The 23,384-nt window shown below is 40.0% G+C and overlaps 1 protein-coding gene across 2 annotated transcripts in view; it reads left to right on the top strand.

Moving 5' to 3' along the window:
- LOC121444546 (growth hormone receptor-like) overlaps positions 1 to 23,384 on the top strand; it is a 265,658-nt gene that overhangs the window by 110,635 nt on the left and 131,639 nt on the right. For both annotated transcript variants that reach the window (XM_041646371.1, XM_041646372.1), the window contains exon 2: positions 20,858 to 20,938. In XM_041646371.1, coding sequence (XP_041502305.1) covers positions 20,858 to 20,938 — 81 coding nt within the window. The remainder of the gene's footprint in view (positions 1 to 20,857; positions 20,939 to 23,384) is intronic.

The raw sequence follows: 23,384 nt of genomic DNA on the forward strand, positions 1-23,384 counted from the left end.
TGGTTCATTTCATACATACCTCAAAAATCTAGCTATGCAAAGAGGTCTAATAACCAGCACACTAATTCTGTCAACAATCATGGACAACAGAAGTCTTCTTGTGGTGACAGTGTGGACAGGATTGTTGCTCACTCAATGGAATATTCTTCACAGTCTTGTGTGTGGAGTTATTCAGTGCATTCTTATTGGGAACCATGACTGTTCCAACTGCATGAACAGTTACAAGAACTATGGCACAATTCCACACCTGGGAAGTCATCCTTTTGTATTTTATATCGCTCACGTACTTAATTCACTAAATACTTAGTAATTTGTACCCTATCTTGATTCGTGACCTTTTTCGTCTGAGAAAGCTCAATTATATGGTAATTAAAAACTATCCAACGAAGCATGGGTGGGATGTGTACATCTGTAATCACAACAGCCAGCAACTAAAGACAATAAAGAGTTCAAGGTCATCCTGGACTACATAACAAACTCTTTCTAGGAAAAAATCCTCAAAAAAAGAGAGAAGTAAAATAAATAAAAACATATCTAAGTGCATGCTCCTTTTCAACTAAATGTTCTTGGATGGTCAGGAACTTTGGTGGGTCGAGATGAAGGAGGAAAGCAATACATAGGACATGCTAACGGTGTTCTAATTAAAGACACTGTTAACAATGACTAGTTGAATGTCTATAATAAAATGAAATATTCTAAGATTTCCGATCCATAGTGGTATTTTAGAATTTGTTCTTGCATTTATTTTTTCAATTAAAAAGTACTCAACGTTTTGCACCCTGAGTCCTTGGCAAACTCAAGTCCAGTACCAGTGCATTTTTGCTCCTTTGCTCTTGCCCTTCTTAGAGGTGTTGAAGGACCAGAATAAAACTACTCAGTTATTGTATTCCATCTATCTAGATGAGAAGCATGGTCCGCCTTGAGTTCTACCATTCAACTCTCTTAAACATAGTGTGGCCTCAGGTAGACGCCAGCTCAGCTTGACCTTCACTGCAGCTGGAAGTATCCAAAAATGTTCTGGGCATAGGTCAACAGCTGCATTAGATGGAGCAATCATCTGGCACAATGGATATACTCTTCTAGCACCAGGTGTGTGTGAGAGAGTAGGAGAGACCACAAGATAGAGGGTTATAAATTTATGGAGATTTTTTTCGGAGATTTATATACCCAACCAACAACTCCTAGAAGCTGCGGACCATGACAGCCAAGCAATGACCAAGAAACTTCTGTGAAATTCTACCTTCAATATAAATCTTTCAGATCTTCTTTCAAAGGTAAATGAATGGAAAAGAAAATTGGAAAGATTCTTGATATAAATTCCGACAGAAATTATAATAATACCTAGCCTTGACTCCAAAAGTATGTGGTTTGTATTCCTGTACGGTTAGCTTTGATTAAAAGCTCCTAGAGTAAGGACAGGTCTCCTTTGCTCCCACTGCATGCTTTTACATTTTTAAAAATGAATTTCTGACCTAGCTAAGCTTGGAAGTATTTTTTCATTGTTGTTCTTCTACTTTATTAATTCCTCTTTTACCTAGATTTTTCTGTATCCTTCTTCGATCTAATTCTCCAAATAATTCATTTCCAAGTGCTAGCAAGCGCTGGCAAAGCCTTTGACTGCTTGTTCCTTTCATCACTGAAATGTGATTTGGGCTTCTAAAGTCTATTAATCAAAGGCAGGGCTAGTTTCTTGAGCGTTAATCCATTGGTGGAGCTGGTACAATTTGAAAGATTAAACTTTGCATCTGGAAATGCTTCAAGATCTTAATTCTGCTCCGTGTTTTCCATTTCTGCATTGGATTTACATTGATGAAAACATCCTAACGATCTTGCATACTTAATTTATCTTTCTCTTTCTCTGAAGTCTAAGGGATGGCCATTTTGAAAAAAACGGAAAACCAAGATCTTGTCCTTCTAGGGATCTAGCCATAGGTCTTTGCCTATTAAATCTGATGTCTTAGGTTTCTTCCTATCTGGTTGACAATAATCACATTTCTTTGCCTGCTGTGATAGAAACCATCATTTTCTTATATCCCTCTGAGGCAAGCAGGTAAACTTTCAACAGAAGAACATGTTCCCACCACCTCCAAATACCTTTGAAAATACTATCATGAGGTCTTTGTCTGCTCTAACAATAGCTCATTTAAAACTAGGTTGCTATGTACTGTGACAGACAGTTGAGACCCCAAGAGGATCCTCTAAAGAGAGAAGAGAAAATCGCTCACTGTACAGGAGAGGTTTATAGAAGCCAGGCTTCTATGGAAGTAGAGAAGAAAATGACCCAACTTTACATGGTAAGAGGTAGGCATTGCTGCTAAGAGGCTTCTAATTGAAAAGACCTTGAGCTAAGGGTCAGGAGAAGGAGTGATCAAGGCGATAGAGTTGGAATAGAAAAGAGAAAAGGGGCCCAGAGATTCAGAGATGGCTTCGTGGACAGAAGAAGAAGAAAGAAAGAGAAAGTTTGGAGAAATGGTAAAAGAAGGGAATGGCGTGGTAGAAAGAGGCCAGATGAGATCACACAGAGCTGGATGTACATTTCCGAGAGTTTATTATTTATGCTAGAGGGCTTGAAACAGGCAACAGATCTGCTGTGAGAGAACAGCGCTGTTTTTTTCTGTATGGAAAATAGACGTTTCCCCACCCCCCAATCTAACAGGATTATTTCATCTAGATGTAAGAGTTGATTGGAAGCAAATGCTTCTCTTAGCTTTGTCTACACCTTTGCCTTACTTTGAAGAAAATGACATGGAGAGCTCGATTCACACGGGAGTGGTGTATACCTAGCGAGCCAGCTGAGGCAAGATGGATGGGAGTCACTTTGTGTCCATACTTGTTACGGTTTGTTTATGCCCAATGCCTTACCATACATCAGAGTAGGAAAGTTGATATGTATGAGCCTGGGAATGAGTTTGTCTGGTTGTCCCCTGAAATGCTTCTTGAAAATAATCCAAGTGGCAGGCTAGAGGGAACATAAACACTGAAGCCGGTCATCTGAGTGGGACTAGGTGACCGGGTGCTCCCCTAACCAAGCCGCAGGGTCATACATTTCTATTCAGCCACTCTCTGCTCCCCTTCCCACATCAATAGACTGAGACTGCTAACCTAAAATGATTCTTAGGATTCCATCCCTCTTCCAGGCTGTTTTTGATTCTGTTCCTTCAGTAGTTTTCTTGGGCTTCATCATGACTTTCCTTGACCTCTAATACACTATGATCAATAGAAATTAGCAAGGCTCTTTGTCATCAAACAAGTTACATCCTTGAATAAAATTTAATTTAGTGGCATGGGTAATGCTTTTCAATGGAAAATTCATGATTCATGCTTCTGATGAAAAATAAGTAGAAAGACATTTACACAACCTCACCAATTCTTTTTTACTTTTTATCCTCTTGATGTTTTTCTGTTTATCTCTCCTGTAGAAGCAGAGTAGAGATTGGATGTGCATTCTGAGGAGACTGAGGGAAAGGCCCCATTGGGAAAGCTGACCTCATCAATTTTACCAGTAGTCCATTGTCTTGGGGCTTGGATTTGTGGCGTGAAGTAGAGGTTAAAATTTGGTATAGGCATAAAAGAGTGATTGATTAACTCATGGGGGTGATATAGACAATGCAATGAGGAGACTGATCTGATTGCAATTTTGAAGGTTTCCTTGTCTAACAGCAACCTGGGAAGCAAAGAAGATAGTCCATGAGGGTGACTGTTGAAAATCCAGTGAAGAGATGAGGTAGTGGTCTAGGGTGGGGGCAGGAAAAAGCGCTATGTTCCAGAGAAAAGCCAGGATAAAAAGAAAAGAACAAACCACCTTTCACAGTGCTAATTTAAATGTGAGAATAAATGAGGAAATCAGCAATCAGCTCAGGTAACTGGGTGAACCCTACTTACTAAGTAGATAGGAAATTTTAAAAAGAAAAGATAAGCCTACTTGGCCATTAGATAAGGATTTGGGCCAGGTGTTAATTTGTTTTGTTTCTAAGTGAACTCAGCAAATAAGATAAGAATCAGGTTGACTCTAGGACTCAACTGAAACTGGGAGAACTGAATGACCCTAAAGCCCGGGAGATAGCAGCACCTGTGTCTGCATTGGGACATTCTTGTTTACAGGTCACAGAACTTTGATTCCAGGAAGATTCAAGAGACAGCTCCAGTTCAGCTAGGAGTTGTTTTAGATGCTGACAATCATCCAGTTTCTACTATTTGCCACTGTCTGAAATGCCTCCATTTTGTTCGTCAGCATTTGGGAATCCTGTTCTTTGAACAGCTTCCTGAAGATTTTTTTTTTTAGCCTTTAGAAATTCAATGAAAATTTATTATCGAGACATCATTTAGCTATGTCATAAATGTCCAAATCATTCATTTACTTTAGAACTTCTGAAGGAGACATAACTTCTAATTGCCAACATGTGTCAGACCTTGCCCAAGGTTATGATAAAGAAAAAGGACTTGATTTAAAAAAAAAAAATTGTTCCAGCATACCAAAGTAACTGTTAGTTTTGAACTTCTTCTGCCATTCAGAGAATTTGGATCAAGCCGCTTCTTCATTTAAACATCCCACTGTTCACCAGTAACTTCATCAGAAGAGCTTCAAATGTGAAAATTCTATTCAGATCACTTTAATTTGAAAGGAAGAGGAATGGTTTGTTTCTGTTAGACAAACTGCAGAATTACAAAATCCACTCAGTGACATTTTGGGTATCTATCGCTCGGGCTTCCTGGTGGATGGACGGTGTGTGAAGAATGCTGATTCACACTTTGGGTCAACCTGTTGATTCCAGTTCTCTTCATTGTCTATCTGATTGGCTCTAGGGAGGTGTTGATGCTGCTGATTCTACAAAAATACCATTGATATTAGTAACCAAAGGCCAAGTCTCCTCATAGGCGAGATGCCCGTAGTCTACAATGGAGATACAACCAATGAAAGGAAGAAAATGTCAAAACCCTAGCACAGTGTACATAAAGCCTTTGATTTACAGTAATGGGCTATTTGTCCACCTGTTTTCAAAATAAAGACTTTAAATTACAAAAAATAAAATAAAAATAAAAGAAATACAGCGAGGTCCTTTAATTATAATTTCCTGAGAAACACTGTGATGGGCTCCTCAGAAAGTCAACATAAATCTCTTTGGAATTAAAGGTGTAATTCAGGAGTATGAGAAACATGCCCCCCCCACAAGATTGGCACAGTGTGCCACCAAGATAGACTGCCCATCACCACACAGACCCCATGTGCTTATCTTTCCCATGCCCCAGTCAGTGATAGGTTGCAACCTCAGTTTGGATATACTTTTTTACAGATTTATTCCAGTTTTTAATTCCCAAGTTTGGTCTTGAATTAAAATAAAAAGCAAGGCCGACAAACTCATGAAGGCACCGTCTTTCAGGCTTTTCTTTTTTTTTTTCTTTTCTTTTTTTTTTTTTGCAGTTCCTTGCAAGTCCAGCTGGCCTTGGTGAGCTCCCAATAGATCAGCTCCACTGTCTCAGTGGGTGGGTGCACCCCTCGTGGTCCCGACTTCTTTGCTCATGTTCTCCCTCCTTCTGCTCCTCATTGGGACCTTGGGAGCTCAGTCCAGTGCTCCAGTGTGGGTCTCTGTCTCTATCTCCATCCATCACCAGAAGAAGGTTCTCACTCAGGATTGTGTTTTCTATTTCCATCCATTTGCATGCAAAATTCGAGAAATCATTGTTTTTTACCGCAGCGTAGTACCTTCCCTTTCACAATCTCATGCAGATATATGTGTTCTGGCTTTGTGGGAGCCTAGCCAGTTTGGATGTTCACCTTCCTAGACACGGACGGAGGGAAGAGGACCTTGGACTTCCCACAGGGCAGGGAACCCTGACTGCTCTTTGGACTGGAGAGGGAGGGGGAGAGGAGTGGGGAGAAGGGGAGAAGGGTGGGAGGAGGGGGAAGGAAATGGGAGGCTGGGAGGAGGCAGAAACTTTTTTTTTCCTTTTCTCAATAAAAAAAAAAAAATTAAAAAATCAGTTTTGCTGAGTGGCCCATAGGGCCTGATTTATACAAGCCAAAGTCAAGATAAAAGATCAATGCTCTTGAATAAAAATCTTTTTGTTTTCCATTCCTTGCTGTGCTGGGAACAAGTTCTATTTCAACTGACTACTGGATTCGTTTTTAAAAAGTGAACTCGGAAAACAAGAATCAGAACATGGCTTTGTGACCCTCGAGTTGCAATAGAGGAAAATCAATGATCTTAAGATATGAGAGAACATTGTAGCTGTCTCCGTTGAGACATTCTACTTTTCAGGTCTCAGTCTTCTTAGCCCAAGAAATTGTAGAAGACAAAACTATATAAAAACTGTCTAACTTGTTTGTTGTAGCTCATAACAATTATCAGTATATATTATTGCAAAGTGCCTTTAGGATCCAAGTTTCTATATACAGGTAAGATTGAATTGCGTATTATCTTCCTGACCAAGGAAGTCAGCCTAGGACTCAATTCTGGACTTTTAGATCCTGTCTTAGTTTCCAAGTGCTTCTGTAACAAATTACCTTAAATGCAGTGGCTTATAATACCCACTTATTGCTTCACAATTATGTTGATGGCAAGGCACACTGTGGCCCAATTGGGCTCTCCGCTTGAAGCCCACAGGGAGTGAATGAAAATATCCTAAAAGCAGGGTTATCCCCTTTGGAACTCATTGGATTTGTTGACTGGTATTAGGTCCCCGCTCCTATCAGAGTGTTTCAGTTTCTTTGGTAGACAGCCAGAAGGCAGTTTGTGCTGCCAGTGGCTGTTTGTACTCCACCTCAAGCTCTTCCTCCACCAAAGGCAGATAAAGTCCCTCAAATTCCTAATTCCTCTGGTTCCCGCCACACACACACTGCAGTGACTGACTTCCTCTTCCACTCTCATAAGCTCCTGTGACAGGATAATCTCCTTATTTTCAACAATTGCTTCGTCATTCTTTTTTTTAATTTATTTATTTATTTATTAAAGATTTCTGTCTCTTCCCGCCACCGCCTCCCATTTCCCTCCCACTCCCCCAATTAAGTCCCCCCCACCCCTGCCACTCAGCCCGAAAAGCAATCTGGGTTCCCTGTCCTGTGGGAAGTCCAAGGAACCCCCACCTCCATCCAGGTCTAGTAAGTTGAGCATCCAAACTGCCTAGGCTCCCACAAAGCCAGTGCATGCAGTAGGATCAGAAACCCATTGCCATTGTTCTTGAGTTCTCAGTAGTCCTCATTGTCCGCTATGTTCAGAGAGTCCGGTTTTATCCCAGGCTTTTCCAGACCCAGGCCAGCTGGCCTTGGTGAGTTCCCAGTAGAACATCCCCATTGTCTCAGTGTGTGGGTGCACCCCTTGTGGTCCTGAGTTCCTTGTTCGTGCTCTCTCTCCTTCTGCTCCTGATTTGGACCTTGAGGTTTATGTCCGGTGCTCCATTGTGGGTCTCTGTCTCTGTCTCCTTTCATCGCCTGCTGAAGGTTAATATTCAGGAGGATGCCTATATGTTTTTCTTTGGGTTCTCCTTATTTAGCTTCTCTAGGATCCCTAATTATAGGCTCAATGTCCTTGGTTTATGGCTAGAAACCATATATGAGTGAGTACATCCCATGTTCCTCCTTTTGGATCTGGCTTACCTCACTCAGGATAGTGTTTTCTATTTCCATCCATTTGTATGCAAAATTCAAGAAGTCCTTGTTTCTTACTGCTGAGTAGTACTCTAATATGTATATATTCCATACTTTCTTCATCCATTCTTCCATTGAAGGGCATCTAGGTTGTTTCCAGGTTCTGGCTATCACAAACAATGCTGCTATGAACATCGTAGAGCATATATTTTTTGTTGTATGATAAGGCCTCTCTTGGGTATATTCCCAAGAGTGGTATTGCTGGGTCCAGGGGTAAGTTGATCCCGAATTTCCTGAGAAACCGCCACACTGCTTTCCAAAGTGGTTGCACAAGTTTGCATTCCCACCAGCAATGGATGAGTGTACCTCTTTCTCCACAACCTCTCCAACAAAGGCTATCATTGGTATTTTTTATTTTAGCCATTCTGACAGGTGTAATATGGTATCTTAAAGTTGTCTTGATTTGCATTTCCCTGATCACTAAGGAAGTTGAGCATGACCTTAAGTGTCTTTTGGCCATTTGAAGTTCTTCTGTTGAGAATTCTCTGTTCAGCTCATTGCCCCATTTTATAATTGGGTTGACTAGCCTTTTAAGGTCTAGTTTCTTGAGATCTTTATATATTTTGGAGATCAGACCTTTGTCAGTTGCGGGGTTGGTGAAGATCTTCTCCCAGTCAGTGGGTTGCCTTTGTGTCTTAGTGACAGTGTCCTTTGCTTTACAGTCATTCTAGTTAGACCTGCGAAGTCCCTTGACAGCAGCGGTAACCAAATCAGTCAGCATTGGACAGAATAGTTAGGAGGTCTTGGAGGGATTTCATCATCATTTGGCCTGCCCAAATGATGTCATCAGTGACATTTTGAAACACGGCCTGAATGATCGCTTCTCTACCTGTGTATTTCTTTATCTTGGCCTGCCCAGTTCATCAGTGACATTTTAAAACATGGTCTGAGTGATTTCACCTTTTCCTGTGCTATTTTTTTTATCTTGGCATTTCATAGAATAATAATTTTGTTTCCTAATTTTATATTTATTATTTCAACCATTTGACACAGAAGATTAATGAAAAGTCAACTTAAGAGCTGGGCATAGAGGCAAGAGACTCTTGAGTTCTAGGGCAGTTTTGTCTGGCTATGTGGCAAGTTCTAGAATAGCTGAGCTGCATGAAACCTCATCTCTGAAAACTAAAACAGAAAGAAGCAAAGAAGGAAAGAGAGAGAGAGAGAGAGAGAGAGAACTACCATACGATTCAGCCATTCAGTTCTTGGGTATAAACTCAGAAACGCCATAGAGTTATTTCCACATCCAAGTGGATTGCTGTTCGGTCCATGACAGCAAGGAAATGGAACCAACTTAGATGTCTAGTAATGGTGAGTGGCTAGTAAAAACGTGACACACCTACAAAGTGGAATCTCATTCACTCACTGGTGAGAAAAAAGTGAACTCATGAAAAGCTGTAAGAAAGTGGATGAACTTGGACAGTATAGTTTTAAGTGAGGGGACCTGAACTCGGAAAGAAAGGAACCCATACGTTCTTTTCGCATATGCAGACCCTAGCCTACAATTTATGCATATATTCATGTAAACAGCTGTGTGATTATAATATAGAATATCGAAAAGAGACCAAGAGAGGCTCATGAGGATGGGGTGATAAGAAAAGACAGACCGCAGGCAAAAGGACAGGACACAGGAATCATGAAAGAAGACATAAAGCTACTTTTTTTTGCGGTGCTTTTGGGTTGTTTTGGTTTCAACTCCATCAGTAACAAAATTGATAATGAAAATGTAAAATCCTAAGCAAAGCTCCATTTGTTCTAAGTGGTCATTGTTCTGTAAAGAAGTTTATGAGATGCATAGAGCTTAGGACTGGGCAAGTATTTGAGTGGCTAACTTAATCTAACTGTGTGGTGGTTTTGCTATTGAATTAACTAGAATACATTGACTTTATTGAAATGTATCTTATTAATATTAATATTATCCAGTTTTTTTCTTTTTTAATGTGACTATAAGAAAGTTTAAAGTGATAAATGTGACTTGCATTTCTCTTAGATCAGTGGTTCTCATCCTTCCTAATGCTATGACCCTTTAATACAGTTCCTCATGTTGTGGTGACTCACGACCATAAAATTATTTTATTGCTACTTCATAACTGTAATTTTACTACTGTTATGAATAGTAATATAAATACCTGATATATGGATATCTGACATACAACCCCCAAAAGGTTGGAGACCTACAGGTTGAGAACCATTGTATTAGACTGTTCCAAAACACAGTTGTTATTACAGCCATTAGCAATGAATGGTCTAAGTTCAAGTACCTGTGATCTTAAAGAGTGAAGTCATTAGTACACAGCAATCTTCTTAGTGATGAGACATGACCTTGATCTGCCTGTGTTTTCTATATCTCTGGTATCCAGTCAGTCTAGCCAAAGTAAGTTCTATCTATTTTTATATATAGGCTTAAAAGAGGCAAGGTGATTGACTCCATGTCATTTAGTGAGCACACAGCACAGCCTTTAGGCAATGTGTTCAAACAAAGACCAGGTGTTCCTGGAGGCTCCAAGGCAAAGAGATGACTATGATGCTCCTCAATCAGTACAACTCTTTAATAAACTGCTACATGTGCACTCATGAATTATTACTGGCATTATGAGCTAGTGCCAACATTAATGTGTCAGCATTCATGCTCTCACCATCCTTGACAGCCCTGTGCATGGGAAATAGTAGGGTGTCTGCCTCTCTCTGTGATTCCAATCTCAAGTTTACTCTTTCTGCTCTTTTTTTTTAATTGATAAAATTTTATTGAAACATAGTCACATGCATTAATCTATGTGTTGCCCATATATACTTCCCTACCACAATAGTGGAATGAGTTCATTCAGACAGAGGCTCAAAACTCACAGAGCATAAAATATCACCAGCTGGTCCTTTTCAGAAGAAGCCATTGACCCTCATTCTGTAATGGAAGCCACAACTTCAAGTGCGTAGAAGAGAAAACTTTCTAGCTTTCCTGAAGACACGTCCTGTGTCTAAAGGTTAATAAGGAAGCATGGATATATGGCCACTGAAGACGTCCTGTGTCTAAGGGTTGATAAGGAAGCATGGGTATATGGTCACTGAAGACACGTCCTGTGTCTAAGGGTTGATAAGGAAGCATGGGTATATGGCCACTGGTAAGTTGCTTATGCTCATTTAGGCAGCACTAATTGGACTCAGTGGGGTATTTTTTAAAAAAAGATGTAAAGTTGGGAGAGGCAGCTGTTTCAGGGGATGGGGGGTGGATATAGGGATCAAGATACATTGTATACATGTCTGAAAATGTCAAAGAATATGTAAAAGCGTTTTAAAAAATAAGAGCGAAATCAGAATGTTTTCAGCTATGCACAAACATTTTAAAAATAAATTAAATAATAAGATAATTCCAGAAGTGACCTCTAGTCTATTCAGCAAAAGCATTCTCATGGGGAGGTAATAGCGTCCTCATTTTCATAAAAAAACTATAACTTCTTGGTTTGTCATCCCTGCTCTTAATTGGATGAGGACAGGGTATAATTTCTTGTACTGATAATAACTATTAAGCAAACTTGTCACACCTCGAGTAATTGAGATTGTTGACTCCAAAACGGCTGCTTTCCTAAATGTCACCACAAATTAGACGACATTTGCTGGGAAAAATAAATGAGAGACATAATGTCTGTGCCCCTCTAGCTGTGATTTTCTGTCTGCCCTCTAGGTTAGGTAGTGAGACTATTCCATCACTCCAGGCAAGAAGCCTGCACCTGGTGACACAGCAGGTACGAGGCACATGTTTTAACAAAACGCCCTTTTATTAATTTAATTATTTCTGCTCTTTTTGTTCCTTCCCGTTTTTTCCTTATTCTCTGACCATGTTTTTAGTCCATATAGTTTGCGTGCTGAGAAGTAGACAATACAAAAGCAGGTGTTAGAGATATTGAAAGCACTTTGCAGACCCTGCCCAAACAAAACAGATCTTTCTGAGCCTAGGAGATTCACTTCGTTTTGATGTTCTTCTAAACCTCTGTTTTCTCACTTGTTACACGAGGTTTGCATTTGTAGTATCTGTGTGAAGGCTGAAGGAAATAATAAGATGCCCCATGTATTTCTTTAATAAAAAAAAATTCTAATGCAAATTCTTTGGTTAAAAGACTGAGTGGTGCACAGTTGCTGTCTCTCCTTTGATGAAGAGTGGAAGAACAGGGAGATAAAGAGCCCAGGAATGTCAGAACATGGGTGGCCCTTGATAAATGTCAGTGATTGCACTTAGTTTCTCTCAGAATCGAGGGCTGGTACTCGGAGAAGGCAGTCAAGGTTCTCTGTTGAGTGACCACCAGGTCACCACTTTAAGCAATACTGTGCTGGCACTGTAGTGTGCATGACAATTGCTGACTCCTCTCGTGATGCTTTTCCTAGAAGAGCTGGTTGCCTCACTCTTAATTTGTTAACTCCCAAGTACTTTACCCGAAAAGAACAGCTCTACCCAGTAAAGTTGAGAAAAACAAGAGATTTCATTTCAAATGTTACCAAAGTAATTCTGTTTCAGAGAAACCCGTTTCTGATATTTGTCAAAAGAGGTGGAGACATGTGCATTCCTTAAAAATTTAAAAGCACTTGGGACTTTAGCAAGTCAAAGTCTGACTTGCTAAATCGCTCACTGATGGATAACCGTCTTATCAAGACAAGGAATGCTTTGGTTTGGAGACTTTGTTTAGTGAGATGCTGCCTCTCATAGTCTATGAACCTCTGCTTATGTGAGCAGAAATGAAGAGCATTTCTGTCTTAGAGCATAAAAGAAATTCCAATATCTTTAAAGTTGTTTAAATAGCATTCTTCTTGTTCTCTATGTTCTAACACAGTCATTAGTAATCATCAACCCTACACAGAGAACTACAAACATCTAAGGACTGGGGAGAGCTGGAGAAACAGTTTTCTCCAGGGAAGAGCACACAAACTGGTTATTCCAAACCAATAGTCAGCTCCCAGAATACACACACAAGTACCATTGTTCAGATTGAGCAGGTGATATATATGCATATACTTGGATACATATAATAACAATTAATAAAGAAAGCAGTCATGAATTTGAAAGAGAGCAAGGAGGGATGTATGTTTGAAAGAGAGAAAGTTATATATTATAGTCTCAAAAGTAAAAGAAAAACAATTTCTAATTCAGAATTTTAAAGAGTTACTTGTGAAAAAAAGAAAGACCAGGACACTAGTAAGGGTTTTTTTTTTTTTCAAGTTCTGATCTGGGGGAAAGATGGCTTGATCGAGGAAATGGTATAAAGTAGGGGCGCTCTATTCAAGTCAGCACCACAGAATTGATTTTTCTCTTTATGGCGTCATGTCTATATCGTGAATCCATGAATTTGCCAAGTAAATAAGTCTGGGTGAGCTGAGGACCCTCTAGACCAGTGGTTCTCCACCTTCCTAACGCTGTGACCCTTTAATGCAGTTCCTCATGTTGTAGTGACCCCAACCATAAAATTATTTCATTGCTACTTCATAGCTGTCATTTTTCTACTGTTATGAATCATAATGTAAATATCGAATATGCAGAATACCTGACATTAGAGTCCTGTGAAGGTCATTTGACCGGCCCCCCAGAGGGGTTGTGACCCACAGGTTGAGAAGCATTGCTCTAGACTCTAGAATCTAGAGGAGAAACCCTTCTGAGAGAAGTTGCTGCTAAGTATTAAGTGTACCCAGCTGACTTTAAGTAGAATGTCCCTGACAGTATGGAAATTCCTGTCTAAAGAGGTTCACCATGTACACCTCCATAGAAAGAGCTCCAAACATCTGGCTGCGAAAATGTTCCTTCTGCTTTAAGTCCATAAAGGAAGGGGAGGCCCCACCTTCTCTGTGTTCTCCTAGGAAAGGTATCCAGAACAAGCCAACACTCATATTGTTAGACTTTATCTACTCAATCAGCTCTACAATTCTATACTTCACAAAATGAATGATCAGAGCCCTGTAAGAACATCAGATGAACTTATTGGAATGATATATCAAACACCTGGAATAGTCCCCACACAAATGGAACTCTATGTAAGAGCTTTAAATTCCCTACATAACTAAACACAAACAGAACATTCCTGCATAGTCCCAGAAAACACAAGTTACTTAAGTGTGGGTTTGTCCCTTCTCTGCACCCTCATGTAATGTATATCTATTGCTTTACCACCTCACAGTCTTCAGTTTCACATAGAACGTAAATTAAGGCCTCGCTCTTGGTCTAATCTTTGGGAACAATGTGATACTTGAATAATTCTCAGAACTTGAATAATTATAAATTTATTGAAGAATGAAAAACTGATTTGAATAGGCTATTTCATCTAATTTTGAGGGATTTTTAATAAAAAAAAGTCTTCCTACTAAGTAAAGTTGAGTAAAGCCTGGATTTGAACCCATCTTTCTCTGGTTCAAGAACAACACATTCACATAGCTACTTAGCTCAGCCTCTCTGTAGAGGAAGCCCAAGGTGAGACGGCTATGATAATGGCTACAGACCTGGGTATGTATCTCGGAGTGATTATTAACTAAACAGGATCTGCTGACAATGTCGTTAGATGTCCAGGGTTCACTCTAAAGCTCCCTTAAATTTTATGTTCATGTCAGCAGATTCCTTAATCTTTGTATCTGATTCTTCACAGAGAACTAGCCAGCGACAGTCACTCTTCCTGCCAGGATGGGCTGGATCCAGCTTCTTCTGGCTTCATACTGGTCAGCTTTGGCAGAGCTTGGCAAAAGGAGATCACGGTCCTTTTTAATTCCAAACAGACAGTAAGAGGCACTTGCCACTGCACAGCAAAGGCCTGTGACTCAAAGGTGGACACACTGTAGATGGTCACACTTATGGAAGAAAAAGTAACACTGTAACACTCCCCCTAAGAACCTCCTGCAAAACCTTGGGCAAATGCTGTCACGCGAAGTCTCCAAAGGTGAACTTAGGGTCCCCATTGTCCTGCACTTGGGAGAACCTCTGAAAATATGCTACTCATTCTTATGCTCCTAAAAAGTTGTTAAATTGCTTATTGATTTGTTACAAAATATGTGATGTTAGTGCAATGTAAGCAAAAATGAGCTGTTTTAATGTAAATATAAATATATAAACCAAAAAATGTATTAACCAGTGTTGCCAAATAGAAACCTATTGTACACCTATTGTTTTAAGTTTTCAGCTAACCACATTTGGAAACAAGAAATGAATGTTCATTATAGTAACATATTTCAACTAACTCCATGATCTAAATTATAAGCTTAATATTCAGTCAGTATAAACATTAAGATAACCTGTATCCATTTTTGTACCAGTTTCTCAAAATCTCTATGTAGTTTATTCTTCACAACACATTTCAACTTAGCAGCTAAAATTTTTATCAAAAATACTTTATCTTAATTTAGATTATAAAATGTGCAGCTGGAAAAGTATATTCACCTTATAACCTTTTCCAAATACACTTAAGTTCTTAATTAAAGCAATCGCTCGTGATAAAATGATGTATAAAATTATTTTATTCCTCAGTCACATTAGCCATATCTCAAATGTTCAGTAGTCACTTATGACTGGTGGTAACTTAAGCTGATCAGCCTGGACATAAACAACATAAGCTTATTTGTTAGGTAGAAATGAGCTCTACTTTATATAGACCACTATCCCAGAAACTTTTTTAGTTATGATTTACAATATATGTAACTAATGTTCCTATCCTGGAATCCCACTGGATTCCAGAGGAAAGAGTAATCTTAACAAAATTAGTGCTTTGTTCTGTATAACTGTGTTTCAGACCACATCAGGATCCATACCTAAGAGTGTTCTCATACCATTTACAAAGATGAGGAATTCCTTTCACCAGTTGACTTCATAACATAGTGAGCTACATAGCTCATGTTTGGGTGATGATTGGGGTTAGGGGTTAGGGGTTAAGGTTAGGGGTTAGGGTTAGGGGTTAGTGTTAGGGGTTAAGGCTAGGGATTAGTGTTAGGATTAGGATTAGAAGTTAGGGTTAGAGGTTAGGGTAAGGGGTTAGTGTTAGATAAACCTGATGCTTTTATCCAGTCGCATAAAGCTTACTTCAGTAATAATCTTTGCTACTGATGGTGATAACTAATTATGATACAAGTTCATGTATTTCTTTAGCACTGTATTTTCTACCATTGGTTTAGGGTACATACCTACTTGTGAAAATAAAAGGAACCATTTTTGCTCCATTTTGATTACATTATTGTCTTTTTCACTTATTTTAATCTTGTTCATCATGACCTAGGCTATTCCTCATATGTGTATTCATCATGTACCATTATTATGCATTGCTATATGCCATCTAGATTAGGCTAAGAAAACTCTTCAGTTTTCAAATGACAGAGGCGCCTAACAACATTTTTCTCAGAACATGTGCCCAATGTTGAACGACACACAACTTTTGGTTTTTTTTTTTTCTTTAAAAATACCAGGGGCTAGAAGATGGCTCAGTGAATATAGTACTCTCCATGCCAGATTGATGACCTGTATTAGGTTCCCTAGAATACACCTAAGTAAAACGAGAACTGGCACCACACAATTGTTCTCTGACCTACAGACACGTGTTGTGACTTGTCTGTGTGTGCGTGCACACACACACACTCACACATAAACACACACACAAATATTTTTCTAATTGAAAATAAAATTCTAAACTTTTCCTTTGCTCACTAGTGTGAGGGAAATAAATTGACTTAAAACATTTGATGCTGACCAGTTTTCAAATTATCCCCACCATTAAAATAGTCCTAACATGAACTCTGAATGCAAACTATTCAAATAAATGCTTGGAGCTAATTAGAAGAGGTGATTTGACTATCATTTTGGACAAGCCTTTGCATTTTTCTGCACTGAGTTAATTCAGTTTTGCAACAATTCATTAGTAATACACACCGACACGGGGAAGCACATATTTATTAGTTTACCTACCTGAGGTTTTTGCCGTGCAACACAAACAATTCTATTCCAACTTGAATTTTTAAATCAACTCTTTGTCAATATCAAAAAAGTAAAATTAGGAAAATGAGAGTTTGAGGGAACTTCACTATTTCTGATTAATCCTGCTGTCTGTCATCATGATGTTTTTCCTGACTTGCTTGGCAGGACTCCAGCCACAATTCTTCTTCAACTGTTCCCATATATTAATCTGCTAGCATCACACTTTAAGGAGGTCGTTACCCAGTTTCCTTCAAAATACTTTGCAAAAGTTAGAGGTGGTTAAAGGGCGATGATTCACTTTGTGTGCACTTAATCATAAGCAAACTGTGACTACAGATTGCCTCCCGTGCCGTTGATACACATTTTACTATCATTTTTGACAGCAATGGGTATTTTTTACAAAATAGTCTAGCCTAAGTGTTAAATTCACCTAGCCCTCATCTCTATACAATGCTCACATTCGTTGATAGTTACTTTCCCTTTGGTTGTTCTTGTACCTTGAACTTCACACTAGACAACTCCCAGACTGACTGTGTCAGTCACCAAGAAGCCCAAACAATCCTGTGACCTCCTCTTCTCCTAAGCAACTCAGATCCCAGCATCCTGACTCCTGTCTTTCATTCATGTGTTCACTCTCTCATGTATCGTAGATATGTCTTTCCTGTATTCAGAGCTCTTCAGTATACCTCAATGTAACTAAAGTAAGACAGCATGAGAAGCATGCTTTATCTTAAGGAAACTTCATTTTTGCTCATGTTATATATGCTAAAAGCTGATTTATATAATTAAAACTTCTGAGGCAGTACTGTCTTACCTTGCTAACCCAATCTTGCCTTTAAGTCTGGGCAACAATCTCTATGCACTAGTCTCAGAATATTAACTAAACAGCTTCAAAATTCACCCCTGCACCAGGTCATTGGCAATTAGCTTTGGTCTGTACAAGTTTGCCATAGCTGTCTCACTTTCTTTACACATAAAACCTTGCCTGTCATTTGGTTCTAACTTTAAGCCCCTCAACTCGAGCTAATTTCTTTTTCCTACTTTAACTTTCCCTTCTCGGGTAGGCGCCATCTTCTTCTCGGTTTCAAGGATGGCCCAGTTCTTATAGTTAGCAACCATGGTCTGGTTAATTTTGCATCAATTTCTATCATGCTTTCTACAATACCAGCAACCACTAATCATTCCAGAAATACTTGCTCATTTTAATTTAAAATAATGTAGCCTGTTACCTTCTTTGCTAGGAGTTGGTTATGATATGTTGAGGAGAAGTGTCATATCTAACTTCTATCTCTTCTGTCTGTTTACTATGTCATAGCCACAAAATGAAGATCAGTATATCATAACCCTGATTGTATAACTTGGTTGCATTCTTTGTTGGGCAGTCTATAGAATACACCAGCTGGATTATTCTGGTTTTAAACTAGTTCTCCTCAGAGGAAAGCAGGCAAAATGCCTCAGGCATTGAAAATGGAAATGGTGTGAGATCCATTATGTAAGAAAAAAAAAAAAACACTTTCTCCCTCTTTCTTTGCCAGGAGTCTGTAGCCAAAGAATGAATTAATATCACAAGAAATTTAAATAACAATTTTTTCCCTAGGAAAATACTGCACGTCTAAAAATTAAATTTGATATATTCCTCTGGGGGAAAAATGCCTGCCTTAAAATGTGTCTCTTAAAGGGGCACTTTGGATGAACTCTTCTATCTCGAGGTTAATGGATCATTATAAGTTTGGACATTTGGGCAAAGAAAGCTCGAGGAAGGGGAATCTCTCTTTCTGGCATCTGGCACAGTATAAATTAAATTAATTCCAAACTCTGTGTGGCGACGGAACTCTGCCCTCTCCCAACTTCACAGAGACACATGTAGACGTCAGACAAGACATTTGATCTCAGCGAGAGCTTAGTATAGAAGAGACCTGTCACCAAGGAGGTGCCACTTGGAGTTCTGCAAAGCCGCCAGGGACAAGTTCTCAAAGTCAATGGCAAGTTCCCTAGACTTTATCTGCCGAAACATCAATGAAAGGAGAGGGGAGACTAGAGGCTGAAAAAGATGTTAGCTCCTGTAGAATGTTCCTTTGACCTCCTGGTTCCTATGCTTAGAGTGTTACAAATCTAGTCCTTCTCAGTGTGCTCCAGGTGACAATGAGCTGTTCTGATTTCCCACTGGGGAGAATTGCAACTTTAAATATGCCTGTTTCTGTGATGGATGTGTGGAAATAGACCCCTGGCTAATTTTGTTTGGGGGATTCTGGTTTGCTTGTTTTGTTTTGTGACAGAAAAATGTGTCGTGTGGAGCCATGCTTGCTTTATAAGAGCATTGTAGTAACTCTAGCTCCTTGTTTGGGGGAAGTAGGATTCATGTGCAAGAAGCAGCTTTTTGGGGACAAAGGCAGAATGTGATTCTGTGGTGGAACCTACCTAATGTGTGCAGTGCTTCTGGGCATCAATCTCTGGTATCGCAGAATGAAGAATGCACAAACGTCTGAGGACTGGAGAGTTGTGTACTAGTTGTCTGACCCAAACCCCACTTGTTTCTGGCACCTGCCTGGTCTCTTTGACGCAATTACAGAAGACCTGACTTCTAAGGCAGGGATGGTGTCTTCTAAGAAGTGCAAACATTTTCATATTATTGGAAAGAAAAGTAAACAACCTGGGAGTTGAGAGTTCACTATCAGGATGGCAGATGGCCGGAGCTTCTGACCTGACTGTATGTTCTGAGATGGTTAGTTAAATTACCACTATTAAAATTTAGAGTCTGCTTCCTCAATGTCTTAGGGTTTCTAGTGCTGTAGAGAATTTTCCTTCCTTTAATATATATATATATATATATATATATATATATGGAAAATTCCACATGATAGCACTTTCAGTCTATGACTTGCTTTGTCTAGCCATTTAATGCATTTCTGCTAGAGGCTCCAAACTAACGTTACACAGCCTACATCCTTAGATGTGAGGACAGTGCTAGTGATTCATGCTTGCACCGTACATAATACAAGCCAACATCCCATAGTCTTCCACTTAAGAATAAAAGTGTGGGGGTCCTAGTAACATCCCACTCGCTCGAAATCTCCCCATTAACCATCACATTTAATGCTACCAGAGATCCCAAAGGGCAGTGTTTGGCAGGGGAGGGTCACCCGCATGTAGGAAGGTGTGCAAATATATTCAGACCCAAGAAAATCCTCAGTTTGCATAAAGATGTGTTTTCTTAAGTAAAAATGCTTTGAGAACACAGAATTGGAAGGCTGTCCTCTACCTCCAAAGGAAAATGTAAAACATTTGACATTTTATAACCCTTCAGAATTCCATGGATGTTCCCTCGGAACCACACCTGCAGACCCATGAAAGCAAACATTCTTGCTCGTCGTTTCAGCATGACTGGGGAGAGCAAAGAGAACTATTTCAGCATTGTGAAGTTTGCACAATGGTAAAAATGCAGTTCAGAGAGGTGTGGCAACCAGGTGGGCCTCGGGGACTTGTAAATAGGGCAGTTTTATGGAATGCTGGGACTGAGCTTTAAAGTAGTTGGTATTAACTGTCCAACTCACTGATCATTCTAGCAAGTGCAGGATACTGAGTTTCTTTCCAAACAGTCCGGACTTCTCCCTAGCGAATCCTGGACATAAGCACCATCGTTTACTTTTCCAGAGAAGTGTATTTTCTTCAGAAAAAAAAGGTGTGTGCCGACAGAACACGTTCATCACTCCCTCATTCAGTAGACTGAAGGGCTGAAGGTGCAGGCACACATGAGTTCATAAATGGTTAGAAAGACCAGGACTGCTTGCTCTTGGTGGACATATTCCTGGGTGTTTCAGAGCACACAGTCTTCACAAGATCAAAACCTACCAGGCCTCTCTTGATGTCTGGAAAGTTCTTCTCGCCTTTCAGCTTCCCTCCAGTTAAGCCTCCCTGCGAAGGCTTATCAGTACAGTGATTTTAGTATCAATTAAGCCATTTGGTCCTTAAAAAAAATGTGCCCTGTGATTGAAGCAGTGTGTGGGGGTCATTTGCTGTGAGGTGATCCTGGGGCTATAGGCCAGGACCTGAAAATCTGTACTGCTATGCTATTTCCTGAGGCAAACGCTCACAGGACATAGCATTTACTCCAACCCGCTGTGCATACTCATGAAAAGTATGACAATACCGAAGTCTGAGGCAATGCAAGACTTGCTAAGATTCCTTCCACACATGTCCCATCAGCTCACTCCGGGCTTCACCGGGTTTTGAATGTAGTATTACAACCACGGTCACTCGCTGCTCTGCCTGACTCTGTCTGTGCTCCTTCTGATTTGCAGGTCACACAGGTATGGATCTTTGGCGGGTGCTCTTAACCTTGGCACTGGCGGTCTCCAGCAACACGTTTTCTGGAAGTTGGGGTAAGTCCTCCTTTCCTTTTCTCACCTGTGGTGTTAGGGAATGAAGGAGATTGTCTCAGTTTTCAGAGCAACTAGCAGGGAACCTGTCTTAGCTTTAAAACCATAAACCAGCAGGGCTGCTCTGGGGATGGTTCAGAAGGGCTGTGGTAGTCGGTTTGGGCATCTGGTGTTTTCACATTGGAAATCAATATTGCATAGTGTGCTGGGGCCATTTATGATGAAGACAAGCAGGTCTCAGGGGGGAGATATTAAAATCTTACTGAATTATTTTAACCTACTAATTGCTCGGTTCACCTGTGACTAAGCATCATGTAGTCTTTTCCAGAGCATGGAATGCAGTCCTCCTAATCATTTTCTCTGAAAAGGGCAATTGCAGATTTCCAACAAGTTTGTTCTCTTATTCTCTGTGTGGTTTCTGTTTGGCTAAGTTACAGGGGAGAAGACACCTGAGCTAGGTGACAGATACACCCAGGAGTCATGAGCTGCCCTGACTGTCTGAATACGTTCCCTTCCCTTTCATATCCTCCAGGCTGACTCAATATTTTCAGACTCACATGTCATAGCAGAAGCAACAAACAATGAAAGTGGCTGTGGGGTGTCTGCCTGGGGTACAAAGTGTCCTCACTAAGACATTGGGAACTTTTTTCAAAAACTGTCTTGAACACTTGGCAGTTTCCTTTGCCTGGGTTTCACCTGAGGGCAGGAACAATGTGTTTTTTTGCCTTGGGGTGGCACTGGGCTCGGTTGTAGCTTTAAAAGTAGCTGACTCCCTTACTCAACACCCAGCTCGTGTTGGAAAACACAGTTTAACAGGCGACTTAACGCCTTAATGTGTCCTGCTGACCTTGTGACCAAAAATAAACGCACAGTAGTGAGCTGCTGACGATGTCAAGAGGAGCCTAGAAGGGGGGAACGGATGGAATGTGTTATTTTATTTCTTAAGGCGATTCCAAAATATTTATAGCAAAGAAGTCATAATTGTTTGAAATATTTTTGGGTCTCTCTGGTGTTATAATGTCAACATTATGCAAGGCAGACGTGGGGAGAATGGCGAACTCCACTTCAGCAGCTTTCCCATGGCTGCTTTTAGACCCTGGGTCTGAGCCAAAGCATGACAGCTCAGCTCCTCTACCGTGCCAAAGTCGTGGTGGTTTAATCTCTCCTTTCTTCACTGAGGTGACTTTCAGTCTGCGGGGCAAGGCTTGAGGGACTTTAAAGCCCAAGAAGTGAAAAGTACCACCTAAGAATCTTTCAAATGGTTGAGAAAAGCATCCCAGACTCAGAGAAGGGAGCTCGAACTGTTTTCCAGCCTAGAGAATTTCCAGCGCCCACTCAACAGCTTAAACATTGGAGCAGCCTTCCACTTCATGGAGTGATGGACAAAAAGAAAATAGTGGCTTATTTTAAATGAATTTCATTGTATATATTTATGGTATAGAATGTTAAAAGGTGTGTGTGTATGTGCGTGTGTGTATGTGTGTGTGTGCGTGCACGTGTGTGTGTGTGTGCGTGCGCACGTGTGTGTGTGTGTGTGTGTGTGTGTGTGTGTGTGTGCATTACCCATTTTCTCTCTCTGTGGCAAAAGAAGCCATGATCTACTTCAGCAGAAATCCTGAAGATAATAATCTGTCTTTGGCTACAGTCATCTTGGGGCCATTGAGATACTGGCCATGTTAATACTGCATATTTGCTACTTTGTACTCTATGAATGACAGTCCCTCCTATGCATTTGGCCGTTTCTTTTTAAAATTACATATCAATGCAATCATGTTTATTCTTCTTTCTATATCTGACCTATTTTACTTACATGGATGTCCTATAGATCTTCAGTCTTAAGCCTGTGCTGTTTCCTGTCTTGACCGTTGTGCTGCAGTGAATGCAAGAATGGAGCCCCTTACACCAAGTGGTGATTTTAACAGCCAGTTCCCAAACGAGCTGCTTAACTTTCTTTCTAATAATTTGTGTTGGCTTCTTGTTGGCTTGGAGAAAGAACAGTAAGAAAATATATTTACCAGTTCTTCTATATGGGAAACAATTTAGCAAAGAAGCATTATTCTCTTTCTTTTCTTGTTAAACTAAGCAAATTAAAATATTTAAGTATTCTAGAAAATTTCTTTAAAATGCCATGTGCATAGGGTATATTGGTTGCTTAAGAGGATATAGGCAAGCATGTTTAAGCATGCTCATCCACACTGGTGGGTGTGATTATCTGCCACTTACAAACTTAGCACATGATACAACATGGATCATGATCTCAGATGACATTCATGGACCATGTGTTCCTTTATTTGCCAAGTCTAGATCAAATTATTTGATTTTCAATTTCCCTCTCTTAATATAAGGCAGACTAAAAATCTAGATGGAGAATTAAAAGAAGCATAGTTTTATAATTCATTCTTTATTGTTTGCTCAGTGCAATGTGTGTCACTACTGAGTTAGTTATCAT

The sequence above is a fragment of the Microtus oregoni genome, unplaced genomic scaffold (genome assembly GCF_018167655.1).
Source record: "Microtus oregoni isolate MIOR12 unplaced genomic scaffold, Mior012 000132F_ref0000261, whole genome shotgun sequence".
In the NCBI taxonomy this organism is placed as follows: Eukaryota; Metazoa; Chordata; class Mammalia; order Rodentia; family Cricetidae; genus Microtus; species Microtus oregoni.